Consider the following 22,314-nt stretch of genomic DNA (forward strand, 5'->3'; position numbering starts at 1 on the left):
GAATTCAACCAAAGGCACAGATCTGACATCCACAGCTTGGAAAATGCAACTTTGTGAGTAAAAAAAAAGTTAAAATGAATCCCTCTTATACAGTATCCTAATTCATGCCTTTTAAAGTGGATGATGTTTTTCCAGGCTGGAAGATATCTTCCTTATGCTGTGCATTACTAGAAAGTACCTTAAGTTTTTTATTTCAGTTTCTTATTTGAAACTAGTTGAGAAGCAAACCATTATTCAGATCAAAGAAACACGTAAAGGAATTATAATGTTTATTGAACTTTTTCGTGCTTTGCACTTCTATTTACAGGTTCACAAGTAGGCCTGTTATTGAATACCCCTACATTTTTTGTTTCAGTTCTCTTTCTCTCCATCTCCATATTTAGCATCCTATATATCTCTTACTGGCCTTCTGGGGTCGATATAATTGTATTATTGCTAGGCACATAAATACAGTTATCTACAACACATCAAAACATACTTTAATAATTCTTTTTCTTATTATTTTGTATTTGCACACAATTCATAGCATTTGTTTTTTTTTTTCACCAAGATATATTTTAGACTAATCAGCAATGCATACGGTGAAGGCAGTTCTGACCGATGCAGGACAATGTCTGTTGTGAATTAGTCACAGCACCGCATGTTCAAGAGGTGATACGGAACATTTCAGAGTACTGTACATCTCTGATAATCCCTTTGGTGTGCTCTTGAACATTCACATCCTCCTTGTTCAGTGTTGTGATACTCTTCAGCTGAATTTTCCAAGATTTTGCTGCACTTTCCGCTCTTAGCAGAATGTGTATTTCCATTTTCTGGGGATTTTAAATAACTTTTTCAAAATGTGGCTCTAGGCTATTTTCAGTCTTCAGTTTCCCAGAATACCTCCTCAGACACATGTCTTTCCTCAAGCTCTGCAGCAGAGACCCTTGTCCGTCTGCGTTTACTGCTCCAGGGCTTCTTGAAGGCAAGTGCCAGCCTCTTCACCCTTGGCAGCGAAGCTGGTCAGATAGTGTTTCAGATAGGGGTCTGTAACCGCAGACAAAGTCGGCTTTAACGGGTTTCCTCTTCCTCTATTGCACTAACACTGCTGTCCACTTTCCCACAGGCTACTTGAAATCCCTTCTTCTTTGCAAACCAGTTGAAGTGCAGGGTGTGATTTTGCCTTAAGTCCTTCTCAGTCAGGCAGGTGGGTGAAAGTACAAACTGACATGGACCACTGACGAACACAGCAATTATTCAACTATTGGACACCTTTTTTCTTAACAAAGAGATCATTGAGTTCAGGTTCAACAACATCCCTTCTCTTTGTTCGTTTACGCGTGAGAGTTCTGTCAAGGTCTCTCCCCTGTCGAGGCAAACCGTCGTGTCCAAGAACGCATCACCTGCCTCTACGACATGCCTCTGTCCTTCGGCTGAAAGGGCAATGCAAGAACGTGGGAAATGCAAACCGAGCGAGTCAGGCCGGTGAGGGTCGTTCCCCGTCTACACCATGTGCACCGACATCTGTGAAGATGGCCCTGGCATGGCTCCGTACTGGCGGCTGTCGCAGGTGTTGGCGGCCTGCTGTGCGCCGGAGGGGTTGGCGATCATGTGCATCCCCTCCATCCCGCTGGCCAGGTACTGCCGGTCCCCGAAGGGCCCGCTGGGGGAGGACGAGCACAGCAAGCTGCCCTGCGAGGCGGTCAGTTTCTCTGGGCTGGCGGCCAGCCTGGGGGACGCAGGGAAATTGTATCCGTAAAGGTTGTATGGATTGTGAAGGGAGAAGGCGTTGTAAGATCCCTGTTGCATGTGACCCCCACTGAACATGTGGGAGGAGGAGGAGCTGGAAGCCGAACCTCCTGCTTGCATGACGTACTGCAGCTGTGAGGGGGGGAAGGAGCCGAGCTGGCCGCTGTAGGTGTCCATCTTGTTGTTGCTGGGCAGAGACGCCGGGCTGGCCTGCATCCCGGCGATTAAAGACGAAGTCCTCTGGGGCATGAAGGACTCGGAGGGCTGGCTGGCTGGGGTGTTTCCGGCCTGCAGCCTCCCGTACGAGCCCTCCCCCAGGCCCGGGTAGCTCTGCAGGGCCGCCATGTTGCTCCTGGCGCAGGCCGGGTACTCGGAGAGATTGAGGTTGCACAGCTGGTTCTCCCGGCAGCCCACGTTGAAGGTGTTGGGCGCCAGGTGGAAGGTGGGGGGGGAGCAGGAAGGGGAAAGGAGGTGGGAGGAGGCCGAGGGGGACGGGGTGCCCGTGCTGGATGTGGTTGGAGATGTGCCTGTGCTTCCTCCTGCGAAGCAAACAGACACATTTTGGGGGGCAATTAGTTCCTGCTGTTCTTTTAAAAATCACTTAAAACAGCCCCGCAGCCAGTGCTGACGCCGAATACACAGCAGTGCCCCTACGGTGGACAGGGGAGCCGCTGCCCTTTAGGCCCGAATTCCAGAAATATTAGTGAGACAGCCCATTGGATTCAAGTCCATCATGAAGGGATCTGTACTGAAGGGCAGTGACAACCAGCCACCGAGCGCGACCTGACAGAAGGACACCCATAGAAGGCACCACAGCTGAAACGTTGAGTTTCTGTTCTTCTCTTTTCAGCAGGAGTAAACCTTTACTTGTTCGTTTGCAGCCTACGCATGCTGCCACAGCTCCCTACTTGAACTACTGACAGAAAGGCCTGTTAGATATGATGCACGAATCTCACAGTTCCTCACACTTCGCATACTCACTAGCTTCAGGAAATTCATTCCAGGTAATTTCTCGGACACAGACAATCCCTTTGCCTTCCTGCTCCTCAGATATTCTTTGCTTCCCGCAAAAAAACTACAAAATAAATATTGGCCGGCCGGGTTTTTAAAAGCATTTACTTTTCTTGTTCTGTTTCATAAAGGCTAAATTTATATGAGGTGGTACTTCGCATGATTTCAACCTCCAACATTTCAAAACACGTTATTAATTTACACAGCAAACACTTTCAGTCAGAGCAAATAACACAAATAACAAGGCGTTTTACTACAACTATCAAACCTGGGTCCCGACCTACAGTACCTGGGATCTGAGCCTTTTCAAACCAAGCCCTAACCGCTTCCCTACACTGCTGTCTCAGTATATAGACCAGCACGATCCCAGAGGTTTCAAAGGTACCCTAATTATTTTTGACGTGATAATGACCATAGTGTTTGACTCCTGTAAGCACAATTCTATATTAGGAAATTATCATTTCACATTACATATTTCATTAAGCTTTCAGGAATGGTAACCCTCTGCTTCAGCCCTCTTTCTGATTAATTTTAAGAACAGGATAAAAGTTAGAGGGGGTTAAATTAGAGGAGGCTCATCTAGCCCGTTCCATGGTCTGAGAATCTTTTCCAGCTGTTTCTTGAAAGAAACCGAGCTATCGACTTCAACCACAAGGCTGGGTAGTTTGTTCCAGACATCCACAACCCTTTGGGTAAAGAAATGCCTCCCGTTCTTAGTTTTAATTAGACTTCCACATATTTTCCACTAATCTACCAGTAGGTTTCAGTTACCAAAGAATAAAATTAATTATACGTAATACTGATTTGCGTTTTTCCTCAGAGGCGTATGTTTTTGAAATTTGAGCAACTGTTTAGAAATAAAGAATTAAACTATTAGTACAGCATGAAGCATAAGACATGGATCATGTTCAGTGTTCCTCTGCTATGAAAACAAATCTTTACATCTTTTCCAAAAACGCACTATTTTTTTCTCGAGCATTTATAAAAAATCTTGGATCCGTTTCATGTTCAATATGTCAAGCTTTTTGGAACGATGTTGTAGCTGTGGGAAATCAATCACATATTTTTATTAATGAGAATTTGGCTAGGGTTCATTTTGTTGTTCAAAATTTAGTTCAAAACCCTTCCTAATTAAATAATTCAGGACACTCTTGGCTTGCCCTGTCTTCACACCATGTGTGTTCAATAATAACTCTATGCTGTGTTTTTGCCATAAGCTGGATATTATGGTGACGTAATGTAAAAAATCTTAAGGTTTTCCTGTATCGTTCATATACGAAAAGAGGGCTTTAGACACATGAGAGATTAGTCAGTTAGGCCACGAGTTCAAAGCTCATAAGTGCATAAAGTGTATCAGTAAAAAAGATTAATTAAACTGTAGTCTGTTCAAATTAATTAACAATGAGCAGATGTCTGCTGGACAGAGCAGGAGATTTCTGAGAATTATACGAACACTGCCAGCAGTGCAAGAGTGGTACATCTTCAGGTTGTTAGAAAAGCAAAGCAGGGAGACCACGGCTTAGTGTTTTCTCATCCGTGTGTATTAGGGAAAATAAGCACTACCTAATGTCAGGTTAAACCCAGCTTTTCATGTTTTCATGGAGAACATGAAGGAGAAGACTTTGCATGAACTCGAAAGAGACTGTTGATGTTCCAAAGACACTAAAATAAGCTACAACTGTGGATGTGTCCCAAAGTATCAGATTAAATGATAGCTTGCATCCACCTTTTTGAAGATGATCCCAAATGGCAGACTCTTTTTGCCTTTCGGTGCTCAAGAGAAGCACACTTGACTGTAGGGAGGGACAAGCATGGTTTGGAACTCCAGGGATGTACTGCAATCAGGCAGAATCTTTCGTTCTCTCAGTCATCAGAAAACCATCAAGAACATTTCTCAGTCATATCACTCTCAGGCTAATGTCAGCAGAGACAACACATAGGACTTAATTTTATATTTTTAGACATCAAAAAAGATTTAAATCTGACTGTGCAACCTTGCTGGAGTACAAAAAAAATATTGGTTATTTATTGTGGTTCATGTGGGGAGCTGCATCAGCTGTCTGCAGAGGAACAAGTAAAGGTTTATTCCATGCTGAAAAGAGAAAAGAGAAAACACAACGTTTCGGCTCTGGAGCCTTCTTCGGGTGTGAGAAAGACAGGGCAGACGGCAAAGATTAAATAGCACAGGAGAACAAAAGCTGGGGGAGTGGAGGAGGAGGAGGGAGAGGGGAGAGGCAGAGAGGCCACTCAGGAAGTTATTTATTGGTTCACTTTAAGCCCTTATGAACATATTAATTAGGCTTTATTAATTAATTAGGGAATCAGAAATCAGGGGGCTCACCCATATTTACATTAAAGGTTTTTCATACAAGCCTCTGTAGGATATAATACTACAGCACTGCCTTTCCTGGAGACCGACTCTGAACGAGCCTGCTGTCAGGCTGGCTGTTTAGCTCCGGATCAGCTCGTGGCCCCACACACCTTGCTGTTTTTGCATGGTGGTAAAGTCCTCGAATGTGAGGGTCCGCACCGGTGGTCTCCAGAAAGCGTATGTTTCCATTATGGCCTCCAGACCGGTTCTGAGACACAGAAAAAGAGGGAGGAAAGTCAGAGGCAGAGCAGTCCAGCAGGGAACCACTAAAGGACCAAGTTTACTGTACATATAAATCTCCCTGACATTCCATTCCCAAACAGTTCCCTAGTCCCCATCCTACTCCATACTGATTTATATACCTTCCCAGTCGGGCTTCTGTAAAAGAAAGAAAATTGTTTTATCATTGTTTTTTTATAAGTTATAATTCTTCTGCTATTTGACATTAGTTTGTACAAATACTAGCCGACAAGGATGGTACACTGCTTGGCCTATGAATGCAAGTAGCGAACAAATGAAACTATGAAAGGGGCTAATATTTACCAAAAATATGGTTTTTAACCAATAACGAAACTGAATTCTTCTACAGCACAAAATGCTTGTAAAGTCAGTAAAATGTAAGCTCCTTTCATGACAACAAACGCAAGTCCTGAAACAACACTAGACAGAGCCTGGTATAGCTGTCTTCATCACCTGGGGATCCTCCGAGATCCGGTGATATCTTTTGTTAAGATACCTTTGATCACAACACCATGAGATCTTGTTTCACCATCTTGTCTCTCCCCCAGGGAATGAGCAGCATACAGAACCCAGAATCTGTACAGAATCCCATTCTGAAACCCTGAGATGTACTGCGATCGAAGCTGAGCGCTGCGCTTGTACTTTACTGTAAGGCCTGTTCCAGTCTGGTACACAAGTGCAGCTGAGACCGAGCTCCAACCTTTCACAACGCAGTCCTCCACTTGTATGAAGATGTATCCTTCTGGATCATCCATGCTGAGCCTCCACTGCCGACTCGGGTCCAGAAGTATCAAACCTCAAGGCTGCACAGCTAAAACACCCTGACATGTTTATGCCAACGCGGGTATCAAGGATTGTCTACTACAATGGCATTACTTCAAGCACAGGCGCTTTTCAAGGCTGGGCTGCGTATTCAGATGTGCCGTTTCTGATTAGACTTCAGAGAAATCCAGGGAGACCTGCAGTGTCTCCCAAGCTAAACAACACGGGAGAACACGCTGCTCCTTCACTTTGACTTGAACTGGAATCCTCCCTGAGGAAAAACATCAACACAGTCCTTGGGAACAGCTGGCAGCCTTGCAGCGTGGAGATTTTCTATACATGTAGCTGCTAACGGATGAATATATTGTTTTACTTCAGTCTAAAAGATTTATGTTAAACAAATATTTAAAGAATTGTGTACTGGCACAGAGATCCAATTATCAGATCCTGTTTAAAGTCAGTAGGATATTTGTGAAATTGTACAGTAGAATTTTTTTAAAAAATGCTCATCTAAAATGTGGAAACAAAATATTTGTGAATTTAGTACTGTACATCATCTTGCTGTAAATCACAGTGCTATACCAGCCAAGCTTCAGCCTGTGCTGCTGGGGAACTGCCTTTCTGAGGCTAAATTACATTAAATAAACTTGTCCTTCAATTATGGTTGCAAAGGAATTTAAAAATGAGTCAATGCATTTTGGTTGGGGAAATAATACAGTGATTTTAACCTTTATTATGTAATCCTTACATTACACATTTTGAGCAGAAAGCTGCAAACTTTCTGTCTTTTTTACTGGATTTCTATCCACATAGGCACACATCTTTTCATCTTTAGTTTTCTTTTCAATAAAATTTTAATAATAGTTCATAAATCAGCCCCTCTATTGTTTGAAAAATGAAAAAAGATGTCTCAAATATCTATGTTGATAATTTATTCCAGATGGCTGTGCTTTCATGTGCTGTGGGTAAGTTTCACCATTTCCCTTGTTACATGACCATTCTGAGGCGAACCCTCCAATGTAACAGACAGGAAAGATCAGCTGGAGCCTCTGCTGTGCAGGAGAAAGATCACAAGGCTACAGCACTGTCGTGTCATGGTGTGACGCTCACTGTACAGGACTTCCAGCACCTAGGCGGCTGTGAGATGCTTAAAAGCCTCATCGATCTGAAAAACTGCCGGCCACAAAGATGATTTGCACACATCTTAACGTCTTCCGTCTCCTTTCATACACCTCCGAAAAACTCATCTGCTCAGAGCCTCACCTGTAAGGCCTGCTGAGGGCCTTTTTTGTTCTACTGTGCTACTGCTTCACCACTATAAAAATTACATAGAGCCTCAACAGCTTTGCATTGTATCCTTCAATCTCCAAACTACTGCAATCTACTGATATCAGAGAGTCCCCTTCTCTAAACTCCTTCATTCCAGACTCCAAACCTTCTTCTTTAGAAGGACCTTTACTTAACCAGTTCTGTTCTTTACCCCTCTGCTCCTACAGCATTCAGTATCCCCCGTCTACTGTCTCCTCTCATAGTGTATCTTCATTGTGCATATCTTGTGCATTTTTTGTGTATTCTCTATATCGCTTTGAGAACCCACCTTTAAAGGCACTATATAAAATAAAGTTTATTATTACTGTATCTTTATGCACAACATAACTCACTGTAATTCTGTCGTTTAAATTGTTTTTCCTTGTGTTTTGGTAAATACCATGAGCCAAATAAATAAGCAATCACACAAGTAGCACTGTTCAGATAGCAGAATAGATCAATTATGTGTCCAGTACCTGTTTCTCCCTGAGTCTCTGAACCCTTTAGCAAAGGGGTTTCTGTCGATTTTTAGCCGGGTAATCTGAAAAGAGGAAGAAAACTTTTTGAAAGGGGTTCAAAGCTTCATGCACCAATTTTCTCTTTCAAACAATTCCCATCGTAATACAGCAGTTTGAAAAATGGACTCAGTGCTACCATTAACAACCTAAATTAAGGTTGAAAATTCCATTCTAAATTATTTTCACAAAAACCTCCAGATCTAGTCCACAGCCCTCACAGGAGTGTAATACCAGAGCTAAAGCACAAACTGCTTCTGGAGAAATGTAAAGCACTTGAGCAGCAGAATCAGTTGTTCGGGCAGTGCCTCATTCTAATAGGATTTTAGGCTGAAAGTTAGTGTTCCATAAAATGCAATTCAAATCCATATTATATACATATCGAGACAGAACTGTAGAAAAAGAACTTGAGAGACTTTTGTTTCCAAATCTATAACTTTTGCAAGGAGATTTTGCAAGGAGGCAGGCGGTTTGCTTTGGAGAGACTTGGCCAGTAAGGTCACTCAGTTATGGGAGGAGGGGAATTGCTTCATTCGAAACCAGCATTTCTTAACCAGTGTGCCTTCACTCCTTAACTGCTGTGCCGCAGAATTCCAGAAGTGTCACATACGAGGGTAATTAAAACGAACATGTTTGATGTTTTGTATATATATGAGTTCTGCATAGTGTCCAAAGTGTCGTAGCACACCTTCAGTGAATACACACGAGACAAAGGCCACACTGTTAAGACTGCTCACGTGGGAGCGGCTTGTGGTGTGAATAAAGTTTTTCAAGATTGAAGGCTATAAAATACAGAAACACAGAACGGCTGAGAGCAGCTGAGCAAGAGCTCTGTGTCTCGCAGTCACCAGTTCCTGCCGGGAGTGTGGCTGGGCACACTGAAATCAGCTTGGTTCAGAGTATTCATAATAATGTGCTTGGGCCTGGGATGTGTGTGTATCACAGGGCATGCTGGGGGAAGTGGGCGGTGTGCTGTATTGATGTAAGTGTGCCGTGGGATTAAAAAAGGTTATGAAACACTGTCCTAGACATGTCATTTGCTTGTCATGGCCTTGCGGTGACTGAGGCCTTCTCTGTCACTGCTCCAGTGTTGTGGAATGACCTTCCTCAGACTTTACGAGAGACAACTTCAATCTTTTCAAATCTGAACTTAAAACATACCTTGTACCAAGGTCTACTGTATGTCTGATTGCCTACAGTCAATTGGTAACAACCTGTATGCTTTTGTTTTTTTCCACTTACTCTCATTGTACCTTTCTTTTGTTCATGATGTACAGCTTCCCTGGGTTTGGAAAGGCGCTTTAGAAATAAAGGTTATTATTAATGTGAAGTTATTAAGTGAGAAACACCAAGGCTGAGCCCAGAGGTGTCCAGCAAGGAGGCCTCAGCTCAGCACACAAGTCAGTGAGACACACCTGTGCACCCCCAGTGCTAGCTGCTGAGCTGGCAGGATATCACAAGGGGCTGGTATCTAAGCTGATTAACAAAGGGCTGTTCAGAACTAGTTGGGCAGAGAAGTAAAAGTAAATAGCAATTCCAAATTCTCACACAAAGACAAAATGTAATAAAATAACCACCTAATATAAAAATATAGCTCAGAAAAAGCTGTGAGTTTCAGCAATTTAATCTGTGCAGACTTTGTTTTTTAAGTGAAAAAGAAATACGACCCAAGAATCTGAAATCAGAATACAGTCAGTTAACAAAACTCTCAGAAATCACAGGAGAGCATTTATACTTTAGTTAGCTGACACTTTTTAACTTACATTTGCACCCATTTTGTACAGTTGCATATTTTGCTGGTAAAATTTAGCACCCTGCTGAAGAGTACAACAGCATTGTCTTCACTGGGCTTTTGAACCTGCAAACTACCAGCTGGAAGTACAGAACTCCCATCAGCTCTGGTCCTTCACAACTGGCTCACAATAACTACACCCACTACCCTATACAAACCAGGTGATTAACAAGTGATCACAATTTGAAAATGTTACGTATACCTATACTGTACGTATATGTTATCCCTGTTAATATGGCACAAATTAATGTAAATAAAATGGGGGCTTCTCTCCTTGGAATTATTTATCTCGGTATCCACTAAGCGAGCAAAGTTTCTTTCTTTCTTTTTTTTTAAGCGCTGGACATGCTTTTTCGCTCCAACCTTCTGGAGGGAAATTCCAGGCTCAGGCTTTCGATCTTTGGGATTCAATGTCCTCCATCATAAAAGCAGGAAATGAGGCTGTAAATCCTCCCTCATTTAAATCCCGGCTAACGGGAATGTGGGCTCGTGCTCACCTCTGGACAGCCTCGTCTCTGTCTCAGACCATGACAAACGAGCTCTCATTTCCTATTTTGTATAAGTGAGGGCAAAGTGTGCTTTCCAGAAATAAAACTCACTTCATACTCAAGTGTTTTAAGCTCCAAGTGATAAATGGGTGCTCAGCAGGACATTCGGGGTTTTTTTTTGGGGGGGGGGTGTTGTTTAAAATAGGCCCTGTTAAACAATCATCAAATTATTTATGACTTTATGTTCTACTACATAGCAAGTCATCATGGAGAACGGTGTCAGGACGAGAGCCAGCAGGACGGTGATCTGAAAGCTGTGTAGCCTGCGGACAGGTCAAGAAGACGAGAGGAATTCTCAGCCAGAAACAAAGGAGGAGGACCTCTGGAACTACTACATTCAGGGCCTTTATCTCAGATGCTGACCCCTGGAGCTGGAGCCATCTTCATGCAGCACTGGAGAAGAAGGACAAGCCGGCGAGGCTCTCGAGAACAGCCGGGGCTGGCCTGTGGGATCGCTCAGCTCATAAGAACCTAACGAACATGGCCATTCCTGGCACGCGACTCTTCCTGTGCTCTCCACTGGCGGCAACGCTGCTGTCCGACTGCTCTCACCTGCTGATTCTGATAGGCTGTCACGGTCGTGAACACCGTCTCGGGGAAGCTGAAGGTCTTCACCCCCTCTCCAGTGGGGACGGGCTTGGTGGGGGACAGGTCACTGCTGAAGTCCTTGCGGATCACGTGCACACGGGGCTGGTACTTGTGCATGGAGTGAAGGATGATCTGCAAGGAATAAGCCGATTATCGAGAGCCAGCCGTCACCCGGGCGTAGACGACTCGGCAGCTCTGGCAAGAACTCTAACTCAGAGAAGTCAGAGGCAGGTCCACACATGTGGCCATTTCCGTTACCAAGGCTCTGTCTTTAAAAACACAGCCAGACTGGCTCACATAATGTGTACCCATCTCATTTTTTTTGTTCTTCTGATTTTTAGCCAAGGTCTGTTTGTTGGAAAGGTACTATGTTATTATATTGTCAAAACAACTTCATTATTTACAATTTACAGTACAGTCTTTTTTACATTAACTGACTGATATATTGAGAGGATTTGTACAGAAGATCTGGCTTAAAACCACAAAATCTCTTGCTATAACTGAGCAACTGAGCAGAATGTTTTCGCTGTAATAACATAACTAGGAAACATTATAAATGGTGAAGCCCAACGTGGTTATTTGATTATATAATGTATGTGATATAAAAATATTTTTTCTTGTAATTCTGGAGCCTTCCTAGTAATTTGGTGTCCACAGCATAATCGAGAGTTTTCTCTCTGCCTGGTTCATACCAAGATTGAGTGTTAATGAGTCACTTACTCCAAATCCGGGTGTATGTTTGAAGTAAAAAAATAAGGGCCTAAGAGTGTGTGTGTTTTTACAGGACCTGCAACTGTTTCGCTTTCTTGTGTTGAAACTCCTGCGTCCACATTGCGACAGATCACATCAGGGGAGAAAGGGTAAATTCAGGAATTATACCTCACATCGCCATTCAAAGTGGAAAATGAGTACTGAATGCGAAGATTTCACACTAGAACTGTTCTGTAAAATATGGATAGTTTAACATCCCCTCCAGTCTCTGTCTCTGTTTTTAATTAGTGGAAAAGTGAGCACATGTCCCCCTGTACTGCTGCGGACCATAGGGTCAAACAAAAAGACATTTTGAAAGCAGTGCAAAAATAGTGACAGTAAATTTAATATACCGGCCACCCCCTCTCTGTATGTCTGCCTCAAGGGAATCCCAATTTGGGACTCAGACCTCAGCCCTACCTAAAATAAACCTAAGCCAGATCTGCTAAATTCGAACAACGTGGCAGAGGAACTGAAGCAAAACAGTTTTTGCTGGTCAGCTTATACTGCTGCTGTCTTGCATTTCCCCTGTTTTATTACTTAATGCAAAGTTAGAGGTTGGAGGAAAACGTATATCTAAGTTTTTGGTTTCAAGAACAAAAGTACATTTCATGGCGGAGATGTCTTGTCAAAGGTAACACCACTTTCTGTGTTGCTTCGTGGTTAAAATATGGGAGTTCAATAAAAAATACACCATAAAAAACATTGAAACAGGTTAGCCTCATCAATATCTAAAATAAGAAAAAAAATAGATGAGCTTTAATAGCCAGAAAAAAACAGTTTTAAAATTCATCATCCTTGCTTTTTAGATTAGTAAATTGTTTGTAATTCAAGGTATCAGGCAAAAATGTAGATATTTTTAAAAATGAATATATATTTTCAATGTCTCCAAGCAACTATTTTTGTGATCTGCTGGATAAATTTACATAAAGCTTTACATTACTATAAATGTGAAATGTGTGTTATGCTTCTTCTGGGATTTTCATATCACAAGGCTATTGAGGGTCTCCACTGCACAACCATTTAACATACTTTCTACAGGGCCACTACTGACACCAGACAAAACGGCACAACAGCTCCACAAGAGAATGTGTACTGGAGGTGGAGTTTGCAGCTGATACAAGTTTTTCAATTAGTCAGCTGTGATGTGAAGGTATGGTCCAGAATCACAATGCAGCTAGAAACAGCACCTTCATCATACAAACTGGATAGCCTTTGAGAATAACTACTGCAACACAACACAGTTCTTCTACTGGGATGCTACTTTACCCACTTAAAATAAAAACCTATTGATTCGATTTTAGTATTAGTAGTAGTAGTAGCATATTCTAAATTATTTACATATTCAAAGCAATAAAGTTAAGAATATTTCCCATATTTGCTGATAATCAGACGTCGTGTCTTGAGTATGGGTCAGCCTACAGTACATACCGCAGATTGTGGTTCGCAGGATAACTAGAACGGCTGACAAATGGCTCACTGGAACCTTTCTGCTGACCACAGATGCTTGCTCAAAGCCAATTTGGAGCATTTCTTTACCACAGCGACATTCGTCTTGCGCAGGCTGATTTTCAGTAGACAAAAATAGGGAGTCTGTTGCCTTGCTGTGCCACATGTGCCAAATCAATGCATATCTGATAAAGAGGCTAGCAGTTGTGTTTGAGTGGGCATGCACCAGGGACAAGACCCCAAAGTAATCGGCATGGTTCTAAGGAAAATCAAAACGGAGGTCATTTCTCTTGACAACAGTAAAAGGAAGAATAAAGGTTCAGTCCTGCGTAGGGTACTGCAGTTCTTCCCTTCAGCAAACTATTTAAAAGTAAAATGCTTTGCTAATCTCCAGGTTACCGCCAAAAATAAGAATTTGTTCTGTCTTGAACTTGTAAAATGGAGGTTTATTAATAGAGCTGGGCTGTGCTGTTTCTGTAAAGAGCTGTCAAGAGAGGTGCCACATTAATCAAAAGTTGTTTTTGCTGTTGTTTCTATCTCTGTATCTGACACAATAAACAGCTGCTGTGATACTATTCACAAGCCAGGACCCACTTCTGACTGACTACTGAAGACGGGGGCTGGATATTTAGAACACCTGTGCTATCCAAAAGGGATGTTTCAGAGTTTATTTTTATTTGTTAGTATTTCTTGTCAACCTGGGAAGAAGTTTGGTTTGCCACCAAACTCCAAAATAAAAATTGAGGACAAGAACAAAAAATGAATACAGAACAAACAATAACATGATAAAATATACAAATATCTTTCTCAATGATCTACTTGAAGCAGCATTTTTAAATGCACCATATATCACATTTTGGGTAATATAATACTATTAATAAATAATGATCTAACAGCAACAACAAGAGCTGCTTGTAAGGAACACAGCAGCAGCTCATGAAACGCAGAAGCTGATTGTCAGTCCAATCAGCATGGCGCTCAGATCAGAGCTGGGTCTATACAGCACATCAACAGTGCCACGAGGAAGCTCGGAAATGCAACAGTAATTACCACAAATGGCTAAATAGTGGCAGCAAATTGATTTTTTTAAACAAGAGTTTAATCTCTTCAATTCCCCATCTTCTAAACAAACAATTCAATTATCTGAAGGATGACAGACCACACTGTTAAATCCTACAACGCCTGCCAAATACTTTTTACTTAAATCATGTAGAAGCAGATCTCAGACCATGCTTTTTTATAATCACCAAAAAGCGGAATTTCTGTACCGAGTCCGAAAACACAAAACAGTGTGGCCACAGCTTTCTGCTTCCAGTTGCTCATTTGTGTGACACAAATTAATGACACAAGGAAAAGCATCCTTGAAGTTCTTATTGTTTTTGCAGTTTGATTATGCTTTTGCAAAACGTATAAATCTTGCTTTCCTAGTTTGATACAGTGGACAATAATTATTATCAAACACGTTACACATCGAGAATCAGTCTCTCAATGTGTTAACCATTAGCGACTGTGATTGCTGTTTTTTTTTCCACTAGGAACTTGAAATTGCACTCTTAGATCAGAGCAACTAGAGAATGCTGTTTTGATCTGTCTTGGCCCAGAACCCAGGGAAGAAACCATCTCAGGCAGCACTGAGGTGCACAGAGTTTTTCAGAGGAAGCTGTTTAACTTGATTCTACAGGGAGAGATTGCTCAATGTGTCATTTACATAAAAGTCACAACCAGATAATTTATAATAGAGCAAAAACAGTGAAAATAATGATGATTAGTAGCAGACGAGGAAGCATGTAGTCGGATCTCAGAAGCTCTGGGCTGGGCCTGGTCAGTACTGGGATGTAAACCTCTAAGAAATATCAAGTCGCTGTTGTATGTGGCTTTAGTGGACCAGTAGGTGGCGCTATTCCCTTTGAACCTTCTATTCATCCATCTGTGTTGGAACGGCTTCACCCAATTCAGGGTCACAGGCGAGCTAGAGCCTATCCCAGCAAGCAACAGGAGCAAGGCAGTCCATCGCAGGGCAAACACACACACACACACACACACTTATTGGCTTATTTTCCCATAAGCCAATAAACTTACCAGCATTTGGGAGGAAACTGGAGCACCCAGAGAAAACCCGCGCTAATACAGGGAGATCATATAAACTCCATGAAGCAGCCCAGGAACTGAACCCAGGGCCCCTGCGCTGTGAGCCAGCAATGCTGAATTTCCTAAATCAATGCCCCGGTGATGTGTCTGGGGACACAGTGCAGTAGGAAATACTATCCTTTGCATGACATGATAAACCAAGGGCCTGACAGCGTGGCCATCAGCGATCCCATGGCACTGCTCATGCTAACAGAAGTGTTAAACCTCATGTCCTCACTCAATCAAGAAATCAGACTCCTCAAACCCTTTCCTCCTTTCTCCACAGACTCTGCTGTGTAGCTCCTTCTGTATGCGAAGCATGACGGGTTCCTATGCGATAATTGTGAGTTCTTGATGTTGTTATTATTAAAGATCAACTGCAATCCGTTCAAGTTTTCAAATCTGACAGCAGTCTTTTTTTTTCAAAAACACAGGACCAAAACATTCACGGTTTAGAAAACAAATAGCCAAGAAGAGAATTAAAGTAGAATGATATTGATAAAACTAGTTTTCAAACCCACCCCTCTGTTTCTTGTCAGTAAAACCCTTCTGACGAAGATCTAATTTCTTAAAGGCAATGAATTACAGTTTCTCTTTATAAATATGTAGTGTTATTTAGTGGGGACACTCAATACATTTCTTTCCATCTTTCACGCCAATTTATATCAACTGCACAGGGGGCTAGGGAACTAATGCAAGCAACAGTGATACCCAATGCATTTAAAAAAAGCAGGGAATATTCAATAACAACATTAGGAATGTAAAGGATATACAGTATGCGTCAAATTGATTGGAGCACACATTTAGTTTCCTGGCAGACAGGCAGACTGTTGTTATGGTGGACCTAATAGCATATCCTTACTTAACCCTTCAGAGCCGTTTCATACCAATGCACAGTACAGCACAGAACTCGTAGTAGACAGGTTCAGAGAGACGGGCAGACAGACTGTTATTAAACTCGTTAAAGCTTCCGTGTTCGTGTTTGCAGTTCAGTGGAGCTCGGCAAGCCCTCGTTTGAGTGGGCCGGGCCCTGCGGTGTCTGAGCGTGCACGTCCTGAAGAAGAGCCGGCGCGCGCCCACTCACGTGTCCCTGGTCGTCCAGCTCGTTGTTGGTGAGCTTCAGCTTGTCGAAGCTCACCACCTGCCTCATCCAGGTGTCTCCGGAGGCCAGGGAGTCGGGGTGAATGTAGACTCGCGGGGGGACTGGGGAGTCCGCGTTCCCCGCCACCATCCACTTGGAGCTGTGATACACGTACCTGGAGCCCGGAAAGACGAACACGGCCGTTAACAGAGGAACCGCAGGGAAGTCCCTTTTGTCTGTGCTCACATCCTTGCTGCTGCTTCACCCCTGAAGAGAGCAGCTCCCCACGTGCTGTACCACCAAGTACCTGTGTGTGGGACTGTGGGACACTGGGACAGTAGGACTGGGGGACTGGGGGACAGTGGGACTGTGGGACATTGGGACAGTAGGACTGGGGGACTGTGGGACTGTGGGACAGTGGGACAGTAGGACTGGGGGACTGGGGGACTGGGGGACTGGGGGACTGGGGGACAGGGGGACAAGGGGACAAGGGGACTGGGGGGACAGTGGGACTGAGGGACTGAGGGACTGTGGGACTGTGGGACAGTAGGACTGGGGGACTGGGGGGACTGGGGGGACTGGGGGACTGGGGGACAATGGGAAAGTGGGACTGGAGGACTGCGGGACAGTGGGACTGTGGGACATTGGGACATTTGGACAGTAGGACTGGGGGACAGTGGGACATTGGGACAGTAGGACTGGGGGACTGGGGGACTGGGGGACTGCGGGACAGTGGGACAGTGGGACTGGGGGACTGGGGGACTGGGGGACTGTGGGACAATGGGAAAGTGGGACTGGAGGACTGCGGGACAGTGGGACAGTGGGACGTGCACAAAGCAGGGTCCACACCGGGCCAGCATCCCCAGCCTCTGTCATGGGCACCGGAGGAAGCTCAGTTTTCACAAGCAGGACTCAAAGGTCCGATTTATTTTCACCAGTCTGCAGTGCTCGGCAACAGCGGTCACCAAGTACGCACTGTGAGTGCTGAAGAGCTGCATTGATAAACGACCTTTCTCAAGTGAGGGAAGGATTCGGGTATTACCTTCTCTACTTCCACAGCAAGACTAATAGCTTTTTTGTTTTGTTTTTTTTCCTTTTCAAACACAACACCTGGCCGGCATAATAGGTTTGAGTTCACAGCAGTGCTAAAATATTTCTTTAGTAAGCGTTTTGAAGTTTTTGATTCTTAAAATAACTATATTTTGTCACTCTCAGGAATGATCATACTGGAAACAAATCACGTCACATGGATTCATTTAAAAATTATTCAAAACCTGAGTCGCAGAAATGTAAATCCTGCACAAGTATTCAAGGATATAACACATAAGAAAGAAGCTGGGGTGACAGCTTACATACAGAGTAAGATTACTCATGTATGCTTTACTGGCATTCCTGCGGACCTTGAAAAACCAGTGTGTGTAATTTTTTTAGCATTTGGGGACTGTTAAAAACTGTATTCTTAATTCACTTCCACCATAGCTTTTGTAAAAACAGGATTTTATTCACTTTCCGAACTCTGAAAATGCATATAACGATCAGTACGTTCTGCCCCTCCCAAAACAAAGCATTCCTCCAGCAAATTGCAAGAATGAGATGTTGCTGCTAACAGAGGAACAGCTGGTTGACTTTAGTTCTGGCCATGCTAGCAGTTGAAAGTGCTTAGCTTCGCCCCTCTGCCAAAATTGACACTAAATGGTCAAATTGACAAAACTCTCATTTCACCTTTTGTTATCGCTTACGAGTATTAAACGCTCCCCTGCGGAGAATTCAAGGCACTTCTATAATTTCCTGTGTGAAGTTCTGTTTAGGGTTATGGGCTGAGTAGCGGGGAAAGTGTTAAAGGAGAGACCTAAGCTGAAACAGAACTGGAAATTTGATTAGTCTCTTTCATCTTTCATAAATCTGCCATCTGGCACAAGCACAATCAATAAAGATCCGGGCTTGTGTGACACAATCCTGGACAGATGGCCCCCCCACCTCCTCCCGCTCACGGTCCACACACATACATCTCTGCCCAAGCGGCGTGTCGGCAGGTCCCGCCGTCTCGCAGCTCTGCCAGTCCCTGCTGTGTGAGCTCGTTCGTGTGTGCAGCAGGCACATGCCAGGCACGTCGGAGTGCGTTCCTGGTGCTGCACATGGGAGAGCACCCATGAGCACATGCAGAAGCGCCCGAGTCCGCGCGGTGCTCTCTGAGCTCCTGGCAGCAGTGTCAGTGGACAAGGGGTGCGAATGTGCACGTCTTTTTCTTGGAGTCTTGAAACAGACGCATCTCTGCTTCAAAATAAACTACAGTGTCAAACAGGAAAGGTATTGGGCAGGAATCACAGTTCTACGAGAGGTTCTCACATGATTAAATTACATCATATGCTTGCACTGTGCATCTGCTAACTATGAACTGGCTCCATCACTCTGCTCTCCTCCCCATTGAGAGCTGGTGTGTGGGGAGCGGACTGGTGCATCATCCAGGTGGGGCTGCACACTAGTGGTGGTACTGGGATTCCTCATTACCTGTAAAGTGCTTTGAGTGGAGTGTCCAGAAAAGCGCTGTATACGTGTAAAGAATTATTATTAGTAACGTGCTGTAGCTGAATAGCAATTGTGTGAATACATAGTAGCTTTTAAAAGGCATCAAAAGTGCTGTAGTATTGCCGCTACTAAGTTCAACTAAGTTTTATAATCAGTAAACAGTGAAATGGCCTTCTGGCAGAAAAGCACATCTTTTTCACACGTACCAGGAGTCTGGGTTAAGAGACTTAAGGGGAGCAGGAGAACATCAGAGAGGTTATAAATGAGAGGAAGCCGTGCAGCCTGTTTCGCTTGTTTGGGTTCTAGTAATTAATTGATCTGAGGATCTCGTCCAGCTGTTTCTTGAAAAGAAGCCGGAGTTTTGGCTCCAAGAACTGGGCTGGGTGCTTGTTGCAGATCCCCAAGATTGGTATGAAAGCAGTCATTATTATGACTGTGCTGATTGCTGAAATACTTAAATTACTAATTACTACTAGATCGGGAGCGAATGTGCTTGAGCGAAAGGGAAAGAACAGGATTACCTATATCTTTTGTTGTCCACAGGTACTATGTCCATAGCAATGTAGTACTGCTGATGTGGATCCAAGCCCAGGATTTTTACTCTCATGGCAGGAAACATTCTCCTAGAAATATATTAGGGAAAAAAGGGTAATGAAACACAGGGCTGGAAGAAATTTGATTTGAGCTCATCCCCAGACGACCAGCTTCAGTATTAGGGCTTCTTTAACAGAACATGCTTTCACTCTGCGTTTAACTGCTGCCTCTCCTGCGGCCCGGACATGGGCCCTAAGAACAGGCCTGTTTTTTGTGGGCCAACAGAAATCCTGTAGACCCTTCTCTCCATTTCTGATACTGTTCCTGCAGGAAGCTTTACTGACACGCGACATTCTCACACGTGGAGAGGTAGAGCAATCCGGTGCTCTTCAGCTCAGCTCATTCACCCGCATGCCTCCTCCTGCAAACCCACCAGGAGCCCACATACTCTGCAGAGTGTCACTTGCTCAACATCAAACAGGCAGTCATCTGCATTTTCCTTCAATACCAGCAGACAGCCGAAGTGGGAGGCATCTGTGGGGAGTGGGGAGCTCTAGCACTAAGATTGCATGTGAGAGTTTCTCCTTTTTATCCTCCGTCTCTCAGCACAGAGGTGCTCCAGTAGAGTACACAAGAAGTGCAAGGATGCAAACAAGGCAGGAGGTTTAATTTGCCTGTGTATTTACACATCAGTGCTGCTTTGCAAATGTCAACGAGCAGCACTGTAATGAGCGTTATAGGATTATAGGAAACTGTCCGGAATGGGACACAGTCAGGGGACTGCAGTGCCTTACTGCACAGACTGAACAGACTCACAGCACTGAGGCTAACACCACTATGGCTACAGGAGGTATGTTCATGACTAATGTATTGACCCAGGCACTGATCAAATCAGAGAAGTGTTTGTACACATTGACTTGTTTTCATTTCTGCTCTCATTAACCCCAGCAAGTAACAATTTCTGACTTTAAAATGACAGAGCTCCTCTATAAAACACGTCCTCTTGAATGACATTGTCTGGACCCAAGTGATCACGGTTTATATGATTAGAGCACCCGCATAAAGGAAACCCAGTCATTCTGGGCTTCAGTACAAAAGATTTTAACCGTTTTGGAAGTGATTCTGCTTCTTTTCAAAACTGACGTCAGCACGATGATGTTCTTAATTATTTTAACATGTTTTCACAATGCACCGCACAGTCCAAACACAGTCCATGTGCATTTGAAAGCAAATCTAAAGAGTGATTGCACGCTAACAGGGACAGGGGAATGCACTATAGAGTTTACTGCCTAAGAACACACCTCAGGCATTGTAGGATTTCAACTTTCAATAAATCTCAACAAAATGAAGTGTTCCAAAAAAAAAATGAAAATCAACAATTAAATGTACTTCAGCATAATACTCGATTCAAACATATTTTAACTTAATTCTATTTTATTTTTGCTTCTACAAAATCTAGATTTTCCCCCTAGAGAAACGCAATAAGCTGGTGCCCTCATAATGAAAGGAAAAGTTATTTTTGTTAAACTTTCGCTTACTTTGAAATGTGTATGGTTATTAAAAACAGAGCCATGAAAGCAATGCCCCACGATTCTAAAAAGGCTTTTTAAAACACGAAAGTTAATTCTTGTTCAAGGATGCCCGCTAACGTGGTATGAATTTAAAATGTCATTCATCACACAAGGTTTATGCGAATTTAGCCAATTAAGGAAAAACAGTTCGAGTATCTATTGTTTGCGCTGCAGATAATAAATAATACTAGACGTAATAAACAATAATAAAACTACAGTTTATTTAAACAATAGTTTTCAAATTCTATTTTTTCATTTTAGCACTGTACAATAACAAATTACAGTGATTTGTAACTATACTGTAAGTATTTGGTAACTTAAATCAATTGCTATATTAGCCATAATGTAAAATACTTCTCTATTATATAAATTAACAATATTAGAAATATTAGTAAAATGTCTAGAGATGCAACTTCAGACATAGTGATAATAGCATGGAAGACATTATTAAATAATATTATTCATAATATATAAATATATCAATTAAAAGCATTGTTAACAATAGAGTGTATTTTAAAACATGCGAGAATACGTTTCACGAAATTTAGCGACACGCCGTTATTAATGCGAACAAACTAAGAATGTAATATTCTATATATGCAGGACATTTCGATTCATCAGCTGAATACCGATAAGGTACAGTACAGCGAAGGAGCGTCTAATATCAAAGCGTTATGAAAGAAAAGCTTCTATATATGATATATATATATAAATCAAACTCACTTTGTCCATGTTTTAGGTGTTAGTGGTAAAATAAATATTTTAAATTAACCTTATTTTGGAAGAACAAGGAGCAGATTATTCTGAAAATCCTTCCTTACCGATTCTCTAATTACCCATTAACGAATTGCGCATTTGTAAGTGCGCACACCTTGAATTATCACGAATTATACATTTGTCGACCATATTTATTTACTTAAAACTACTCCATTATGTTGATTAAAATAGGCATTTCTTTTTTATTTTTATTGTAAATAGATTAACAATTTTCTCGAGCGCGCGGATCCACACTACACAACTCTTCCATTACTTATTTCAATATTTGTATTACTAATTAATAATATGCCTAAGACTTATTGAAGATTGGTGGCTACACACGGAAAACACGTTGTGCTGGGTTTATGGCAACGACTCTGTTTAAAAGTCATCTACATTGCCAATATTTCAGCTTTTAAAAGTATGAGCAAACCTACAAAAATGAATCTGATACAAGAGTATAAGAAAAGTTACTGTACATACAAGAAGACGCCATCAAACCGACCTCGATCTTTTTCGTTGACGGAAAAAAACCCAGCTTCTTCAATTCAATTTCTACTTGAATCAAAATAGTTTTCCGGATAACCATCCTCCCGTTCAAAGTCCGTTTCTCCTGGCGAGGGTTACGGCTGTTTAAAACGTTGAGCGCGCCAATAT

General features: G+C 42.7%; 1 protein-coding gene across 3 annotated transcripts in view; it reads right to left on the reverse strand.

Moving 5' to 3' along the window:
• Nucleotides 1-252: 252 nt before the first annotated feature.
• tbx15 (T-box transcription factor 15) overlaps nt 253-22,314 on the reverse strand; it is a 36,891-nt gene continuing 14,829 nt past the window's right edge. For all 3 annotated transcript variants that reach the window (XM_088914086.1, XM_088914085.1, XM_088914087.1), the window contains 6 exons: nt 19,318-19,419; nt 16,274-16,445; nt 10,828-10,995; nt 7,897-7,961; nt 5,221-5,318; nt 253-2,267 (listed from right to left, as the gene is read on the reverse strand). In XM_088914086.1, coding sequence (XP_088770212.1) covers nt 1,483-2,267; nt 5,221-5,318; nt 7,897-7,961; nt 10,828-10,995; nt 16,274-16,445; nt 19,318-19,419 — 1,390 coding nt within the window. In that variant the 3' untranslated portion in view covers nt 253-1,482. The remainder of the gene's footprint in view (nt 2,268-5,220; nt 5,319-7,896; nt 7,962-10,827; nt 10,996-16,273; nt 16,446-19,317; nt 19,420-22,314) is intronic.

This window comes from Atractosteus spatula, chromosome 4, assembly GCF_055471065.1.
Source record: "Atractosteus spatula isolate fAtrSpa1 chromosome 4, fAtrSpa1.hap1, whole genome shotgun sequence".
NCBI lineage: Eukaryota > Metazoa > Chordata > Actinopteri > Semionotiformes > Lepisosteidae > Atractosteus > Atractosteus spatula.